Below are 19,233 nucleotides of genomic sequence, written 5' to 3'. Positions count from 1 at the left end.
TTTGCTCGCACACAGTTTAAAGGTCCGCTGTCTGAGCGTGGTTGTGTTTCGCTAAATTCTCCTGTTTAATGAGTACTAGGTGCCTCGGTGAATGTATATGCTCTGACTTTAACATAGCTATTTCTGTGACCAGTTACAAGCTAATCACTCAGCTATTTCAATGCTAAATTCTATGCTAATTCCTTTGTCAAGGGGTACTTCTGCGGATGTGTATATTTTAACTTAGCTATTTCAATGAGCCATTTCAATGCTAAATTATATGCTAATTCCTTTGTCAAGGCGCTTTGTGTTTTTCTTCTCACACAGCTTAAAGGTCGTGATCTAAGCATGGCTTCTCTCACTCCGGCGCTGTCCTCCAGACAGTCTCGTCCCTTTACCTGATGAAGGCCGCTTGTGTTGTGGCCGAAACGTCGTGATTTTTTGTTATTTTATTTTCACCTACGTGACTTTACCCAATAGAACTAAAGTGTAAAGACTTAATTTGTTCACTCTTGCTGGTTACTCTTGGCAACCATATTGTTTACCATCACTGAGTTTAGAAAGGTATTGTATAACGTTCTAGGTTACCGTATATTTACATTTTATCGTAGTTATTTTTATATTCGCAGATTCACACAACATGATTATTCACCGATGACTCTTCACGTATGATAGAATTCCAGATATTTATAAATCATCTCGCGTACTCCCCTGGGACATTGCCACGTGTACCCCCCAGGGGACCACGTACCCCCGGTTGAGAACCACCACTCCATGGGGCAGGGCTTCCCCAAATGCAGTCCCCGCAACCAACCGACCGACCGACCGACAGCCACCACGCTCAGTCCTTCACGCGTTCACGAATTTACTTCATCCCCATTCAACGGTGGCCTTGAACTCCGTGCAGACCCACCAACCCCACACCGTGCACACAGCCAGCAGCGCCTTCCTCATTTCCAGGGAGATGGGGCCAAGGGGTTTAAGTCTTTGACAAATGTCGGTGGTCAGTAGAGTTTATTTAGGAGGGTAAAACTCAAAAGCAGAAAAAATAGTGGACAAATTTGCTTAACACAAAAAAATGCAAAAAAACGAGTTTTCTGAAAAGCCCACTGAGTATTAATTTATTTTTCAAAAGCAAGCTGGGCAGATATGAAGGCTCAACAAAGTGGCTTATCATTTGGACATTTACAGCAGCAAAATAATCTAAACACTCGAAACGCATTTTCTAAATGTGGAGGGAAAAACTGGAGGACGCGGAGAATCAATTCACCCGACCACGGGGAGGACGTGCAAACTCCACATATATACAGGCGTCAGGGTCGGGATCGAACCCCTGATCTCCTACATACCGGGCGAGGAGGATAGCATCTCGTCACAGTGGCACCCCTTCAATAAATAAAGTAGACAAGTTCAGCTTGCACCATCAGTTCCGACCCTTATACTCGAGAGATGAGCGGGGGAAGAGGAGGGGGGGGGACACGCAGCGGGGAGCAGACAAACAAAAGGGGGACCACATTTGTCAACGCAGAACGTTGCGCAATATTTTCGTATTCTGCTGAAGCGCAGGGTGTGGTGGTCTCGTCGTTGCGCTGTCCGCGGGGACTCGAAGCGAACGTCGCAGCCCCGAATGACCTCTCTCCGAGCGAGAGGACGAACCCCGCGCAGCAGCGCGGTGTCGGTCAGAGGGCCGCGACGATGCCTGCTGTGTATTTGCGTGTGACGAGATGTTAACTACCTCGCCTGGTATACAGGAAGTCATGGGTTACATCCCGACACTGATAATGTATGTTGTATGTTTGTAGTTTGCATGTCTGTCCCTCCCCCTCCCCGTGCTTGTGTGGATTTTTCTTCCGTGACCTCCGGTTTTTTTTGTTCTCCACGTTTAGAAACACGCGTTTAGTAGTAGTAGGAAAGCAACTGCAATTTGTATTTTTACCAGGTAAAAGCTCACTGAGCCAAATACATAGCTATTTTTAAGAAGCTACCTGGACATGACGAATGATTGCTCAAGGAAGTGGCTTCTCGTCACGCCATGCGCTTTAGCAGAATTCAAAAAATTGCAAAATATCCATTGCGCAATTTTTTATCCACTCCTCGCTGTGGCCCCCCTCCCCGCATCTATCGATTATAAGAAGCCCTCTTGCCCACGCAGTTCCGGCTCAAAGCGCCTCTGCTGCTCCACTCGCTGTGTGCGCGCAGAACATTCGCAAACACCAACAATTCGAAAATTTAAACCATGTTTTTAAGCAGCAAGCTAATTATTATTATTTTTTTGGTTTTGTGTTAACCTTTGCCAGCTAATATTTTCAAATTCATCCCCAGACTTCATTATTTTGTTCATATTTTTTTTTAGTTTTACCATCCGAAATAAATTAATGCTGACCCATGGCCTCGTCTCTCTCTGGGAATGATGGAGGCGCTGCTTGGCGGTGTAGATGGTGGGGTCGGTGAGTCTGCACGGAGCTCAGGGCTACCCTGATGCAACGCCATCAACTGCCTGCACCGATATGTTCCCACAGCACCGCACCAACACACTGACCGGCATACCAAGGTTAAAAATTAATGACCCCCCCCAACCACCACCTCGACAACTCCCTACGCTCGTTGATTGTACGTACGTTGAGCATCTTTCAGACTGTACGTAGCCATCCGTGCTAATGGCATGTGCGGATTCCTCGTTCCTGAGGCCCGTTCGTAAGTCGAACGGTTCGCAAGTCAGAACATAATAATCTACCGTATTTAAATGCCCATACGGGCAGTGCTATGTAATGTGCTACAATTCAACAAAAAAAGGGAAGCAGTTAAATTCATAAACTAGAAGAAATATTCTACATTTCCATTGAACACTGTAAATAAAAAGACTGTACAGTAAATAACACACAAAATAAAGTAACATGTTTAAAAAATCCGTTTTTGACTTACCTTGAGTCCTGATGCTGACTTGCTTGTCGGAAAGGGCGAAATGAGTCCCCAAAATTGTACTCACACACGGGGCACACACGGGGCACACACACATGGGGCACACACACATGGGGCACACACACATGGGGCACACACACACACACATGGGGCACACACACATGGGGCACACACACATGGGGCACACACACACATGGGGCACACACACACATGGGGCACACACACACATGGGGCACACACACATGGGGCACACACACACGGGGCACACACACACATGGGGGACACACACACGGGGCACACACGGGGTACACACACACGGGGCACACACACATGGGGACACACACACACACGGGGCACACACGGGGCACACACACACACATGGGGCACACACACACACACATGGGGCACACACACACATGGGGCACACACACACACACGGGGCACACACAGACACACACACGGGGCACACACACACACACGGGGCACACACACACATGGGGCACACATGGGGCACACACACACACATGGGGCACACACGGGGCACACACACACACATGGGGCACACACACACACGGGGCACACACACACACACGGGGCACACACACACACGGGGCACACACACACACACGGGGCACACACACACACACACGGGGCACACACACACACACACACGGGGCACACACACACACATGGGGCACACACACACACACATGGGGCACACACACACATGGGGCACACACACACACATGGGGCACACACAGACACACACACGGGGCACACACACACACACACACGGGGCACACACACACACGGGGCACACACACACACACACACGGGGCACACACACACACACACATGGGGCACACACACACACATGGGGCACACACACACACACGGGGCACACACACACGGGGCACACACACACACATGGGGCACACACACACACACGGGGCAACAACCGCATTCGCCACTAAGTGGTGGTGACGTTACCATGGCGCATGTGCCATGCTATGTGCACGTTAAGGCCATGGGGCACGTGCACAAAAAGATCCCCCATATAGCCTTAACAGACTGTAGGGGCAAATGCTGTTAACGAGCATCTATGCAGGCCGGAACGGTACACGAGGGAGTGGGTGGCTAGCACCACGCCCGACCGCCTTTGTCTCCCCAGTGGCGATGTTGACTACACACCACACCGGCTATTCATTTGAGGCCGAGTCGACCTAGGGGAGGCCCAGGACCAGTTGAAATAATAATCACTGGTGTTGGCCGTGAGCGCAGCACGTTAACCACTACACTACCGCTCCCCATACACACTGCTTACACACACATGTGCGCGCGGGCACACACACACACGCACAAACACTCCTAGTCCAAGGCCGACTCATTACATCTCGCGGAACATCGCTCCGCTGAACAAAATCGTTCTCGCGGTTCAGTTTTCAAGTGCGAGTTCACGTGTTAGGTCAATGTCAAAATAAATATATTTCATGGAAGCTAGTTCGCAAGTGCGGGTGTTCATAAGTCGAGACTGTCTATATTTAGCACATTTCCTATGGAGCTGGGGGGGTGGTTGATATGTACTGTACCGAAATCTGGTGCCGGTACTGTTGAATTTTAATACCGCAGTGCTTTGTGTGTTACCCCCCTGACGAACCATTTAGGAAAGGCAAAGCTGTGACGGACGGACTTTTGCAATTGATTATGAACAAAGAAATGGCGGAGTTCTGATAGAGCCACGCGCTGACTCAGAAGAATGTCTGCGTGTAGCATCCAGTGGCGAAGCCGACTTGTCCTTAAGAGCCCTCTACATCTCAAATTCAAGAGAGCGCTGGGCTTAAAATCGCGGGGAATTTAAAACGAACCCGTTTGTCCACTTTTACTGTGGAGTCATCCCGGCCGCTGCTCGTGTCATGAAACCCGCTAGAAGCGCGGCAGTCGAGCTAGGGTGGGGGCAGCGAGCGTCTCACGAAGTCGCAAATTGTCGCCTCCTTGTGTCTGTCCGCAGTCACCATCCAGGGGCACCTTCAAGGGCTACTTCCTGCAAGCGCGAGATCCCGACACCACGACCATCGTGGGCACATGGGACACCCCACAAAGGAGGTCCCATGATGTTGCAGACAACAGTTAATACCGGTGACTCAGCACGTGGCTCACACAGGTGACCCAGCACCTGGCTCACACAGGTGACCCAGCACCTGGCTCACACAGGTGACTCAGAACGTAGCTCACACAGGTGACTCAGCACGTAGCTCACACAGGTGACCCAGCACCTGGCTCACACAGGTGACCCAGCACCTGGCTCACACAGTTGACTCAGAACGTAGCTCACACAGGTGACTCAGCACCTGGCTCACACAGGTGACCCAGCACCTGGCTCACACAGGTGACTCAGAACGTAGCTCACACAGGTGACTCAGCACGTAGCTCACACAGGTGACCCAGCACCTGGCTCACACAGGTGACCCAGCACCTGGCTCACACAGGTGACTCAGAACGTAGCTCACACAGGTGACTCAGCACCTGGCTCACACAGGTGACCCAGCACCTGGCTCACACAGGTGACCCAGCACCTGGCTCACACAGGTGACTCAGAACGTAGCTCACACAGGTGACTCAGCACCTGGCTCACACAGGTGACCCAGCACCTGGCTCACACAGGTGACTCAGAACGTAGCTCACACAGGTGACCCAGCACCTGGCTCACACAGGTGACTCAGCACCTGGCTCACACAGGTGACTCAGCACCTGGCTCACACAGGTGACTCAGCACGTAGCTCACACAGGTGACCCAGCACGTAGCTCACACAGGTGACTCAGCACGTAGCTCACACAGGTGACTCAGCACCTGGCTCACACAGGTGACTCAGCACGTAGCTCACACAGGTGACTCAGCACCTGGCTCACACAGGTGACCCAGCACCTGGCTCACACAGGTGACTCAGCACGTAGCTCACACAGGTGACCCAGCACCTGGGTCACACTGGTGACCCAGCACGTAGCTCCCACAGGTGACCCAGCACGTAGCTCACACAGGTGACCCAGCACCTGGCTCACAGAGGTTCTCTCGACGCTTGCTGTATATTTGTGTGACGAGATGTTGAATACCTCGCTTGGTACGCAGGAGGTCGTGGGTTCGATCCCGAGCCTGACGACGCCTGCTGTGTATTTGCGTGATGAGATGTTGACAACCTCGCCTGGTACGCAGGAGGTCGTGGGTTCGATTCCGAGCCTGACGACGCCTGCTGCTGCTGCTGCTGTAGATTTTGACTTTGCGTGTCTCTCTCTCCCCGTGGCCACGTGGCTTCCCCCTCCACATCTCGAGTCGACGTCACCACGCGTCTGGAGGATTTGGCTGCCACAACTCGACATTTCCGCTGAAGACCATTCTCCACTTCGTTGACCTATCATTTGCGATGGCCAGGCCGCTTTTGAAAAAAAAGCTGTATAGCAGCTTAGTCGGGCCTTAACTTTTAAAATAAAATTGTTTCGTTTTATATAGTTTTTTTTTTAATATAGAAAATCCGGAGCGTGTCTATCTGTGGTGGGGATTGTGAATGCTTACGGGTCACGTGACCAGGTGTGCCTTAACCAGGCGATCAATTTCGCCCCCCCCCCGCCCCTCTCCGTCGGAGGCGTGGCCACGACGCCGCCACCTCCGAGCGACGGGGCCGATGCTGCTCTTCCCTCACCACCCCCCACATGAACACACCCACACATAGAGCCCCCACATGAACACACACACAGAGCCCGCACATGAACACACACAGAGCCCCCACATGAACACACACACAGAGCCCCCACATGAACACCCCCCCCCACATGAACACACACACACAGAGCCCCCACATGAACACACACACAGAGCCCCCACATGAACACACACACACAGAGCCCCCACATGAACACACACACACAGAGCCCCCACATGAACACCCCCCCCCCCCACATAGAGCCCCCACATGAACACACACATAGAGCCCCCACATGAACACACACCCCCACATAGAGCCCCCCCCCCATGAACACACACAAACCCCCACATAGAGCCCCCACATGAACACACACACACCCACATAGAGCCCCCACATGAACACACACACACCCCCACATAGAGCCCCCACATGAACACACACACACACACCCACGTAGAGCCCCCACATGAACACCCCCCCCCCCCACATAGAGCCCCCACGTGAACACACACACACACCCACATAGAGCCCCCACGTGAACACACACCCCCCCCACATAGAGCCCCCACATGAACACACACACACACCCCCACATAGAGCCCCCACATGAACACCCCCCCCCCCCACATAGAGCCCCCACATGAACAAACACACACACATAGAGCCCCCACATGAACACACACACACCCCCACATAGAGCCCCCACATGAACACACACACCCCCACATAGAGCCCCCACGTGAACACACACACACCCCCACAGAGAGCCCCGAGGGGAGGTCACGTGGCCGGCAGGTTTTCACCCAGAAGCCCTCTCATGGGGCCAAGCTTCACGGTTTCCTGCGACCAGGGAATTGGGCGACCTCCCCCGAGGCTAACTCGCACCGCGGCGCCCTGACTTGGGTGGTAATCACGTGGTCACGACGGGGCTGCTGAGCCACCGTGGATAGAAAACACCCACAACACACACGGAAAAAACAGGGCCGGTCCTCTGATTGGTAGGACAGATGCGCTTGTTTTAGACGGTGAAAAGCGGACGTCTGAGAGAGCACCGGTCCGGGAAGAGTGGCGGGAAATCCGAGCCACCTGATTGGACGGGAGGCCAGCGGGTCAGCGCCGATTTATCTTTGATGTAGAGGACAATAAAAAGGGTAAACAAGGTAGGGAGAGGGAGTTCGTATTGTACTCAAGCCAGGCTCGGGGCCGTCGACTTCCCAGCCACTCGAACGTCCGTGAGACGAGTCGAAGTGCAGCGAGGATCCGACCCAGCAGCTCCGTACGAGTCGAACCGTGAATACCCGAGAGTGAGATATCGAGGCCATTGTGAGATTGTCTTAGGAGAGTAATTTTAAACAGGCGATACAGAGCGGGTCTTAGACCATCGGGAGATAGGTTAGACCTGCCCTGCTGACCCAAACTGACTCGGGTAATTTAGCCTCGGACTCGCTGAGAATAAACTGTTGGGGATCAATAAACCTTGTGTGGTTTCTGTGAGGGTGGGACGGATGCATGTTGGTGTGCGTCGTTGTAACCTGTGTTTGTGCGCGAGTGTGTATTTACTCACGTGTTTGCGCTCGCCCATGCGTGTAGCTCGTGGTTAGCGTGTGCGTGTGGTGGGCGGCGGCGGACTCGTCCAGGGGCACGTGAGATTACTCATACGCCCTTTCGTTTAGCGTGTGCGTGGAGTGAACGGGCGGCGTACCAGTGAGTTTGTTCATACAGCCCTTTAAATACATCTCCGAGACGACCCCCCAATCAGCTGCGCGTGTGCGAGTGACGCCCCTGCCCTCTGACCCCCGACCCCGAGTCCCGCGCGCGCGATTGGTGAGTGGCACGGGAGAGGAGCGACGTCGGATTTCGAGTGAGTGGGTGTGAGTGAGTGTGCGCAGAGATTGTGTGAATTGATCCCAGGTGGCTATGCGCCAGCTAAGAATCATGCCCCGAGGGGCCGCAGCGAAGAGGGGGGGGAGTCGGTGAGCAGTAACCCTCCCCAGGACCCGGAAGAGGGGAGCAGTGGATCGCACGTGGCTCTTTCACTCCAGCGCTGTCCTACCAGACAGTCTCGTCCCTTCACCTGATGAAGGCCGCTTGTGTTGTGGCCGAAACGTCGTGAAAATATTATTGTGTTATTTTATTTTATCAATTTATTATTTTATTCTCATTCTACGTGACTTTACCGAAAGAACCAAAGAAGATGAGGAATCAGCCAAGAACTACACGGGAGGATCTTGTCAATGATCTCAAGGCAGCTCAGACCATAGTCACCAAGAAAACAATTGTTAACACACTACGCCGTGAAGGACTGAAATCCTGCAGCGCCCGCAAGGTCCCCCTGCTCAAGAAAGCACATTTACATGCCCGTCTGAAGTTTGCCAATGAACATCTGAATGATTCAGAGGACAACTGGGTGAAAGTGTTGTGGTCAGATGAGACCAAAATGGAGCTCTTTGGCATCAACTCAACTCACCGTGTTTGGAGGAGGAGGAATGCTGCCTATGACCCCAATAACACCATCCCCACCGTCAAACATGGAGGTGGAAACATTATGCTTTGGGGGTGTTTTTCTGCTAAGGGGACAGGACAACTTCACCGCATCAAAGGGACGATGGACGGGGCCATGTACCGTCAAATCTTGGGTGAAAACCTCCTTCCCTTAGCCAGGGCATTGAAAATGGGTCGTGGATGGGTATTCCAGCATGAAAACGACCCAAAACACACGGCCAAGGCAACAAAGGAGTGGCTCAAGAAGAAGCACATTAAGGTCCTGGAGTGGCCTAGCCACTCTCCAGACCTTAATCCCATAGAAAATCTGTGGAGGGAGCTGAAGGTTCGAGTTGCCAAACGTCAGCCTCGAAACCTTAATGACTTGGAGAAGATCTGCAAAGAGGAGTGGGACAAAATCCATCCTGAGTTGTGAGCAAACCTGGTGGCCAACTACAAGATACGTCTGACCTCTGTGATTGCCAAGTACTAAGTCATGTTTTGCAGAGGGGTCAAATACTTATTTTCCTAATTAAAATGCAAATATATTTGTAACATTTTTGACATGCGTTTTTCTGGATTTTGTTGTTGTTATTCTGTCTCTCACTGTTCAAATAAACATACCATTAAAATTATAGACTGATCATTTATTTGTCAGTGGGCAAACGTACAAAATCAGCAGGGGATCAAATACTTTTCCCTCACTGTATGATATTTAACACTGAAATCAAGCGTAGCTGCTTTCTTTTAGTCACGCCCACACGGTGATGCCGATCGCTGGAACCTGGGTTCACAGCCTTTGGAGAAGTTTTACCGGATCGGCCCAGGACCGCAACTGCAGCATGTTGCAAGCAGCCCGGATATAATCGACGATCGACTGTATAATGATTTCCACTTTACTCTTTGTTTTTTTTCGGTAAAGTCACGTATAAATATTTCTTATTTATACGTGACTTTACCGAGAAAACCAAAGAGTAATTCCTGCAGTCACGAAAGCTTCGAGCAGAGTCTTGATTTCCACTTTGTTTTAAACCAGGAAAGTCTCACGGAGTCTCGAGACGTCTGCTTTCAGGAGGGCCTTGTGAAGTTTCTGCAGGAGGTGGAAGGTGGGGGGCGATATTAATGCTGCTGCTGCTCCTGCAGATGCTGCTGCTGCTCCTGCAGATGCTGCTGCTGCTCCTGCAGATGCTGCTGCTGCTCCTGCAGATGCTGCTGCTGCTCCTGCAGATGCTGCTGCTGCAGATGCTGCTGCTGCAGATGCTGCTGCTGCTCTTGCAGATGCTCCTGCAGATGCTACTGCAGGAGCACCTACAGGTGCTGCAGCAGCTTGCAGCTACCGCCGCAGCCACTGCCGCAGCTGCTGTAGCTGCTGCTGCAGTGCGATCACAGTGCGAAGGATTTTCTGCAGGGTATTCCTCTTTAGCGCCAACTGGGAATGTGGGTTTTTTTGGCCGATAGAGGTTCAAATTTGGTGGTGGGTTTAGCATTCATAATACGAATATTGTATTAATACTGCAGGAGGAGGAATCCGATGAGCTATAAAGCTCTTTGATCACAGATGTCCAGTCGGGACACGGGGTAAGAACGTTACAACAAACAATATAAAAGCACGATAGTCGTGCAAAGCATAGGAAATGTAAACAAATCACTAAACATATATACAAATAAAACTAAACTACATATTTGTTTATCTTACCAGGTAAGGTCCACTGAACCATCAGCTTCTCTTTCGGAAGCGACCTGGCTATCACAAATAACAGTTCAACGAAGTGGCTCATTCTCATCATCACGTGACAAGGATCAGGTATCAGACCGGTGCTGCCTGCTGAGTTGTGAATGCGGAGCAATCTGCCTGTTGCACCTCATGACGAGTGAGTGGTGAGTGCTCAGTGACAAGCAGGTGAGTGTGGCAGTGTCTAAACATCATCGCCGTTATCATTCTGCTCGTCTCAAGAGGTCTAACACCGCCTTTTGAGACTAGCCTCCAAAGAAAGCTGTCTCTAGTGTGGACCAATCAGTTTAAAAGACAATGCATATATTATCAGAGTGTGCGTTGTAAAAGGTTTCATTTTGGTGTTTTAACATCTTAACACCTGTTTTGTTTCCAGAAAAAAAGGGGAAAACCTCTTCTGATATAAAGGACCTTTCAAAACTCATTGATCGTAAACAATGTGGTTAACAAAAGTAACCAGCGAGTACAAACAAATTACGTCACGCATGCAGAGCTTTTTTATACGTCACGCACGTTTTCCACGGCGGTGATGACATCACAATCGCTGTGCCCCATGGCTCAACCAGAAATATACGGCTTGTAAACGAAAACAACGAGCAGTGAGGTCTAAAAAAACACGCATGGACAAACGACATAACGTGCATTTACTGGAGGTATTTTGTTTTTGCTTTTTCCACCAAGAAAAATAAATTAATTACAATAGATCATCGATTATCCGGCGACTTTGGGGGAGGAGAGGGGGCACCGGATTTTCAAAAACGTCTGATAATCACTCATCATCATCATTTTAAATAGCTTATTTTTGCATATTTTCGTATGACATGTTTTTAGGTGTTCTATGTGTACGCTTTTTTAGTGTTTAAATTTGTTTACTGCATGAAATTGGCGTAAATATACAAATAAACAACAATAAATAACGTACTCTTTGGCTCTTTCGGTAAAGTCATAAATGGGACCGAGAGCAGGAGCTCGAGGCTCCGGGTTTTGGGATTGGATCTTCTCGTCGTTACTGCCGCCTTGTCACCATCGTTGCTGCCGTCTCCGTTCGCGCTGCTAGATAGTTTTTGGCTGTCTCCGTCAGTGCCATCGGTGGTAGGCGGCTAGTGTTGTGTATATGCTAGCGACTGTAGAGTGTGTGCAGGCGAGATTGTGAGTGTTCAATAATGAAGGTGCCTCTGCAAACCTCGTCTCCGACTCACTGACACTACACATGTTGGTTTAAGCACGTGACTTGTAATACACACTTCCAAGAATAACCATTTATAACTGTTTTTAGATGAATAATATGAGCTTAAGGGATCATCTATGAGTTATTAAGTGATGTCAAAATCTCAGGTGCGTGGTTAATCGGATAAACCGCATGTGGATAATCGAGAATCGAATGTATTCTTATTTTACCAGGTAAGGCCCACTGAGCTATATAGCTCAATTTTTGGAAGCTACCTGGCTATCACAAATGATATCTGAATTATTTATAGCTGTAGCCAAATACTCTGAAAACGTAATGTTGATTCTAAACGTGGAGCGGAAAAACCAGAGGACCTGGAGAAAAAGCCACTCGACCATAGGTGAGGGAGATATGCACACTCCAAATCTATAGGCGTCAGGGTTGGGATCGTACCCACTACCTCCTGTATACCTCTTGGGTATACAAGAAGTAATTGCAAGGTAGTTAACATCTCCGAGCCACCGTGGCAACAGTTGTCAAGGGGACGGGGCGACCAGGCGAATCGGGGACAAGAGAAGGTTCGAGAAGGAAGGTGCGGAGGGGGGCGGGGGGTAAGAAGGGGGAAGAGAAGCATAGAGGACAGGGGAGGAGAGAAGGAGATGCAGTTGGGGAACAAACAACAGATAAGCTTCTGTGCCGGCGGAGCTTTGTCGTTGAGCTGGAGCAGAGAGGAACGGGAGAGGCAGGGCCAGGTCCCCACTGGCCATAGGGGCAGCAGTCCAGGGCCTGGTCCGGACTGGCCATCGGGGTCATATGCCCAATAGGGCTGGTCCATTCCGAGGGTCGGATGGGGCTGAGTCTATGTGGGGAAATTGCAAATGTGGTCAGAGTAAAAAAACACGTTTTTTATTAATTTAAATGTACCTCTCATATACGCTCACGTTGCTTGTTTACGCTCTCGGTTGGCAAGTCCCTCATATTTGGAAGCCCTGAAAGAGTCTTCCATACCCCCCCCCCCATCCCCCCCATGAGCCTTAGGACTCAGCCCCAAGTGGTTGCCAATGAGGATGGCATAGCTATTTTTGGACCCAGCTCTGTGTGTGTTTACAAAAATGCCTGGGACCATTTTTCAGTCCCAGTGCGTATCGCTAGGCTCAGGTCACGAGTGGAGTGAGCGAGACAGCGTAGGGTGAACAGAGAGCCTGGGGGACTTGTGGTCATGCTGGACGCTCGATTCGAGTGGAAGGCGCCCCGCCTGCCCATTGCAAACGAATTGTCGCGTCGCAGCTCGCAACCAATTTGCTCTTCTAGAGACAAGTTGCTTTGCTGGATTGTTAAAAATGTTATCGGGGACACTTTAGGAAACCCGGCCACTGCCCACTCTCTCTGCCTACTGCCCCTCCGCCCCCACTGACCCCCCTCCCACCCCTCCAAGAGATCATTACTCGTACCGGTCGTTGCACGCAGTGAAGGAACTCTGTGACGTCGCCGGTGGAATCAACGGCAGCACGTGGCTGTGACGACCACGAGCAGTGGGCTCAGGGAGAACCCAGACATGGCGAAGGCCGTACGCCCGGCAGAGTTGCCTGGCTTGGTTGTGGTCTTAGTTGTTGGCTTGGTTGTGGAATTAGCTGGTGGCTTGGTTGAGGTCTTAGCTGGTGGCTTGGTTGAGGTCTTAGCTGGTGGCTTGGCTGTGGTATTAGCTGGTGGCTTGGCTGTGGTCTTAGTTGATGGCTTGGCTGTGGTCTTAGTTGATGGCTTGGCTGTGGTCTTAGGTGGTGGCTTGGCTGTGGTCTTAGCTGGTGGCTTGGCTGTGGTTTTGGTTGGTTGTTCAGGTTCATTTTCTTCTCGTTCTCTTGTCGTGGTTTTAGCTGGTGCCTTGGTTGTGGCTTTAGCTGGTGCCTTGGTTGTGGTTTTAGCTGGTGCCTTGGTTGTGGTTTTAGTTGGTGCCTTGGTTGTGGTTTTGGCTGGTTCTTCAGGTTCATTTTCTTCACGTTCCCTTGTCGTGGTTTTAGCTGGTGCCTTAGTTGTGGGTTTAGCTGGTGCCTTGGTTGTATTTTTAGCTGGTGCTTTAGTTGTGGTTTTAGTTTGGGCCTTGGTTGTGGTCTTAGTTGGTGCCTTGTTTGTGGTTTTAGCTGGTGCCTTGGTTGTGGTTTTAGCTGGTGCCTTGGTTGTGGTTTTAGTTGGTGCCTTGGTTGTGGTTTTAGCTGGTGCCTTGGTTGTGGTTTTAGCTGGTGCCTTGGTTGTGGTCTTAGTTGGTGCCTTGGTTGTGGTTACATAACCTGCAACACACACAACGGAATAGGAGGTTTACGGAAATATAATTTCATCGTGCCCCTCTCTCTCAAACACGAAACAGAGAGAGAATGATTGCATGTTAAGCCTTATACACCAATTACAAGGCCTGCTACCCTAGCTATGCACGCCTGTGATCCAGCGTTGTGGAGGCCATGACAGTTCTTAGATCAGGTGTGTATGTATGTTGAACTTCTTTCGCACCGCACATAGTAACCGTGCTAATCGGAGGTGCGGGGTCACACACAAACATTGTGAAACTCCCTCCACGTGGGCGTCGAGGAGGTGCCCCCGTATCCCTGGCTCGCCAGGACAAGGTGGCACAACAAGGTGCAACAGCACTTGCCACTACAGTGTTCTAAGGCTAGATGGGGGATCTTTATCCCAGAGGTGTTCTCTAACAGCACTTGCCCCAACAATCTGTTAAGGCTGCACGGGGGATCTTTGTTTTTGAGTTGGGGGGGGGGGGGGGGTACATTTTGCAGGTAGTTTTCTTTCTGCAAACGGATGCTTGACCAATACCAGTCACGTGGTTTTATTTTTCAGACGTGGGAAGAAAACCCGGAGAACCCGGAGGAGATACGAACTCAAAGTACAGAAAGGTGCCCAAGTCGGGAATGGAACTCAGCCAGACACTTCTGTCCGTCCGCGAGGTCGCAGGTGTTCACCACCACCGCGCTTGTTGGACTCACCTGAGGCATTGACCTTCGCCGACCGCACGTTCATTTGCCATTCGGGTTCCGTCTTTACCACGGTCGCTCTGTAGGGGTGAACACACCAGGTCAGGCGTGTAACAACCCGACGGTGTGTGAACTTACCCGTGATGAATCACGCGCATGCACAATCGTGCATTCTGCTGCTTACCTGTTGCGGTAATTGCCACGGAGAGCCGGGTGCGTTTGAATGAGGGGCCGCGTTCCACGTTATAACAGAGCGCGTTATAACGGGCACGTTATGCGTTATAATGGGGGCCGCGCTACGCGTTTTGATGGTGCACATTCCACGCTGTGCGATCAGCGTTCCACAAACGGAAGAACCGTGTTATAGCGGAAACGCGTGGAAGTGTGAACACCGTTAAGAGGTGACACGCTATTCCTTCATAGGGGTTCTCCTCTCGGCATTCCTGACACCAATAATACACTATTAAACTATTATATTTTATTTACCAGGTGTAAAGCCCCACTGAGCCATGTAGCTCTTTTTCAGAAGCGACCTGGCCATCACAAATGATAGTTCAACGATGTAGCGGCTTATCATTATCACGTGGAAATTTATAGCAGTAGCCAAATAACTCTAAACACGTGATGTCGATTATGAATGTGGAGGGAAAAAACCGGAGGACCCGGAAAAATATCCATGCGACCAGAGAGAGAGAGAGAGAGCGAGAGAGAGAAAGAGAGACGCAAGCTCCAAATATACAGTAGGCGTCAGGGTCGGGATCGAACCCACAACCTCCTGTACACCAGACGAGGGAGTTAACATGTCGTAGCCACCGTGGTGCCCAATTATGTTTCTTCTATATATAAACGCCCAACTTTTTCTGTGATGAACGCTGCACTTCCCGTCGTTTTCATGCAGGGGGCGCGTAGGTTTCAACGACGGAGGCGCACGGACAGACGTTCGATTACATTGGAATAATCGATCTGCAGAACGAGGCGATTCGGCATTGATTCCCAGAATCGACTTGGCCCTCACCGACACGACTTTGCCATTTGTTTTGCGATAATTTCCCATTCTCCCTGTATACGCTATCACAATTAACAAATTGCAGGGAGAGACGTTCGATTTCGTTGGGAAGCGCACTACTTTATCTATCTTTCTATGATGAATAATATAATAATATAGGATACAACTTCTAAACGGAGCATCGGGTGCTTGCGTGAATGCGTCGTTCGTATGCTAATTTTGTGACTTTCCTGGCTGAAGGCCGGAAATGCTTTTGTTCAGGGGCGCCCTAGTTATTAATAATAATAATCCAGTGGGTTGTGCCCGTAAGCATGTCCCTGTGAGGGTGAACTCACACAAACACAACGGAGCTGGGAGGATTTGTAGTCGGTGGGATCCAAAAGAAGCTCAGGTCAGCCTTGGTGGCGCCGGTGGAGTGTGTCACCGCGTCGTTTGCCAGGGCACGGCACTGCGAGAGAGAGAGAGACGCAAATGTAGTGGCCTTATTGACGTCGGAGACTGTCTATTTGAGGCAACACGTATTTATTACAGATACTTCAATTACAGTAGCGACCCTGATACTCGAAGAGGTAATGGCCGCTTCACCCGTACTCTATAGAGGGAACGTTCCCCGAGCTTTAGCCCATGCTAGCTCCCTGGTTCCCTCTATCCTGGTCCTCTCTCAGGAGGCTATCTGACCTGGCCCAGCTTCGGCGCAGGTCTCGATCACCAGCCGCACGAGTCCGGCCCTCAGAAGGACATCGGGCCTCGCGGCTCTGGTGTCGCACCCTGGCTTGCTTTGCCCGGCCCTCAAAAGGACAGCGGGCCAAAGGAGTTCCAGGGTCTGGCTAGTCGATCTTCATTCTTCACTGGCTCTTCATCTTGACTGGGTCGAACTCCCCCTCAGCTCTCCGGGTCCCACCTTTTATACTGTCCCTCACTGAGGGGTGGGGCTGGGAGGGATCACAGCGTCCCCCACAGCCCCCCAGGGTGGTGGCCGTAGTGGACGTGTTTGTGGCCACCGTTACACAACCGCGTGTCACCCTCCCGTAACACCTCTACACAAACAAACCGACAATGGACGTTGTTATCGAGGCTGGAATTGACCCGACGAGCCCACGGGGAGCACCTCTGTTGACAGATGTACAGCCCAGGCTGGCTCGACAATGGTGAACCCACACACAGGGTGACCACGTGCCCCAGCCGTGCTTAGAATGGGCCACTGTCCAACCTGAAAGAATTCGCTCATTAACCCTCCCCCCATCACAACCTTCTATTCACGCTTTTTTACTTTCCCAAATCCCCCTCTTTGTCACTCGTGTTAACCAGTTGCCTCCTGCGTGAGCCAGGTGCTGAGTCACCTGTGTGAGCCAGGTGCCTCCTGTGTGAGCCAGGTGCTGAGTCACCTGTGTGAGCCAGGTGCCTCCTGTGTGAGCCAGGTGCTGGTCACCTGTGTGAGCCCGGGTTTGTGAAGTCACCTTTAGAATTGTGTTGCCTGCAGGTGGGGTGTCCCATGTGCCCACGATGGTCGTGGTGTTGTGTTCTCGCGCTTGCAGGAGGTAGCCCCTGAAGGTGCCCTGGATGGTGACTGCGGGTGACCGGGCACACAAAAGGGAGGGAGGAATCCGGTGAGCTATAAAGCTCTTTTTCACAGATGTTCAGTAAGAGCACGGGGAAATAAAGTTACAAAAACAAACAATAGAAAAACATGATCGGAGCACAAAGTACAAGAAAGATAAACAAATCACCCAAACACATACAAATAAAACGAAACCATCCCCATCCTACCAGACAAGGCCCCGCTGAGGTATAACTTGTTTCTTCAGAAGCGACCTGGTCATCACAACTGATCGCAGCTCAACCATGTAGCCCCATAATTAGGACATTTATAGCACCAAGAATAATCGAAATAATCTCAATGGATTTTTCTAAATGATGCGGAGGGGGGGAGAAACGGAAGACCCCGAGGTAAAAAAAGATCCACGTGACCGCCGTAAATGTGGATAAAAAACGGAATAACGTTTTAAATTGTTTGTTTTTGTCATTTCAAACGCCCGGCTATCACTCTCTCTGCAGGACAAGTTGCCTTTGCCGCTGAGGATGAGGCACGGACGAATTTCCCTCAGCCAGCGTGGAGGATACCCCCGGCCATTCTTTCCCAGAAAAATAGCATGTTAGGCGAAAAACGCGTTGAGCGGAACAATAATCCCCCCCCCCCCGCCCATTAATGACGTATCGATAAAGTTCGGCGAGATACGACGTGACTCCTATGACGAACGCGCACGCCGTGGGACGTCGGATAAGTCGCCGTATCGTTCTGAGCACCTCGTCGACCGCTCAGCAACCGCGTCGATGATGTCACGGCACGTGCGTTCCGCGTTCTACTCCGGCCGTTTCTATCGTCGTCATTACTTGCAAATGTCCGTCCATCACGATTTGTATCGCCATAAACGGGACATCGGAGTGGGGTGGCGGGGAGAGGCGCAGGGCACAGGCAAGGCCTCGCTGGACGCGGGAGGAAGGTTACGCTCCTGGGAAACCTCCGTGTTGGGCAAAACCGGCGCTCGACAAAGAAAGAGGGTTGTGTTCGTCACTCCGGAAGTATTATCACCCCACTCCCTCTTTGTTTAACCAGTTCTACAAGAACTGCCACCCTTGTAATTTGGCTGTAGTCACTCTCCATTTCTTGTATGTGTGTATGTGCGTGAATGTGAGTGTGTCTATGTGCGTGTGTGTTTATCTATGTCGAGCGGTAGTGCCTAGTTAGATTCCCGCTCACGGCCAACACCAGTGACGATTATCTGAACCGATCCTGAGCTTTCCCTGGATCGACTCAACCTCAAATGAGCACTGCGCTGGTTAGGCACTGCCTCACCAACACTTACTTTACCTGGAATGGTACCTTCTACAAAAATGAGGGTACCCCTATAGGTTCCCCTTGTCACCAGTGATAGCCAACCTGAAGATGGAAGCTTGTGTTGCCTCCGAAAAGTCGTGATTTAATTTAGTTGTTTTTATTTATTTTATTTTACCTACGTAACTTTACCGAAAAAAAACAAAGAGTATGAATCCTTGCAGTCACGAAAGCTTGAAATCTAGAACTCAAATTAGTACCTAGTGCGATGTGTAAGCATTGCCACTAGGTAAACAAAGGCAACCGGGCGTAGTGCTGGCCACCTACCCCCTCGTGTGTTAACAGCACTTGCTCCAACAGTCTGTTATGGGCTATATGGGGGGATCTTTGTTTTTGTACATAGTCTGGTCGACTGAGTCTTCGATACGGGTGAACGAATGGACGA

General features: G+C 50.9%; 1 protein-coding gene and 1 long non-coding RNA gene across 2 annotated transcripts; one reads left to right on the top strand and one right to left on the bottom strand.

Moving 5' to 3' along the window:
- Nucleotides 1-2,035: 2,035 nt before the first annotated feature.
- LOC142923426 (uncharacterized) lies at nucleotides 2,036-6,395 on the top strand. The gene is made up of 2 exons (XR_012940759.1): nucleotides 2,036-2,426; nucleotides 4,907-6,395. It is a non-coding gene; the product is annotated as an uncharacterized LOC142923426 (long non-coding RNA).
- A 7,027-nt stretch (nucleotides 6,396-13,422) lies between these two features.
- On the bottom strand, nucleotides 13,423-15,028 carry LOC142923419 (uncharacterized). Its single transcript, XM_076064512.1, has 2 exons — nucleotides 14,962-15,028; nucleotides 13,423-14,256 (listed from the first exon to the last, which is right to left on the bottom strand). The coding sequence occupies exons 1-2, from the start codon at nucleotides 14,993-14,995 to the stop codon at nucleotides 13,472-13,474; spliced, it is 819 nt and encodes a 272-aa protein (XP_075920627.1). The 5' UTR covers nucleotides 14,996-15,028; the 3' UTR covers nucleotides 13,423-13,471.
- Nucleotides 15,029-19,233: the final 4,205 nt, after the last annotated feature.

This window comes from Petromyzon marinus, unplaced genomic scaffold (assembly GCF_048934315.1).
Source record: "Petromyzon marinus isolate PM22_M1 ecotype Great Lakes invasive population unplaced genomic scaffold, UKy_Petmar_22M1.pri1.0 PM_Scaffold_5, whole genome shotgun sequence".
Classification (NCBI taxonomy): domain Eukaryota; kingdom Metazoa; phylum Chordata; class Hyperoartia; order Petromyzontiformes; family Petromyzontidae; genus Petromyzon; species Petromyzon marinus.
Note: the sequence above shows the minus strand (reverse complement) of the source record. Positions and strands in the feature narration are given on the sequence as shown.

Bases quoted from the DNA above. Each gene is read 5' to 3' on its own strand.
- LOC142923419 (XM_076064512.1), bottom strand. From the start codon at position 14,995: ATGAACGTGCGGTCGGCGAAGGTCAATGCCTCAG. The intron at 14,257-14,961 runs GTGAGTCCAACA...TGTGTGTTGCAG, and splicing joins GGCGAAGGTCAATGCCTCAG to GTTATGTAACCACAACCAAG.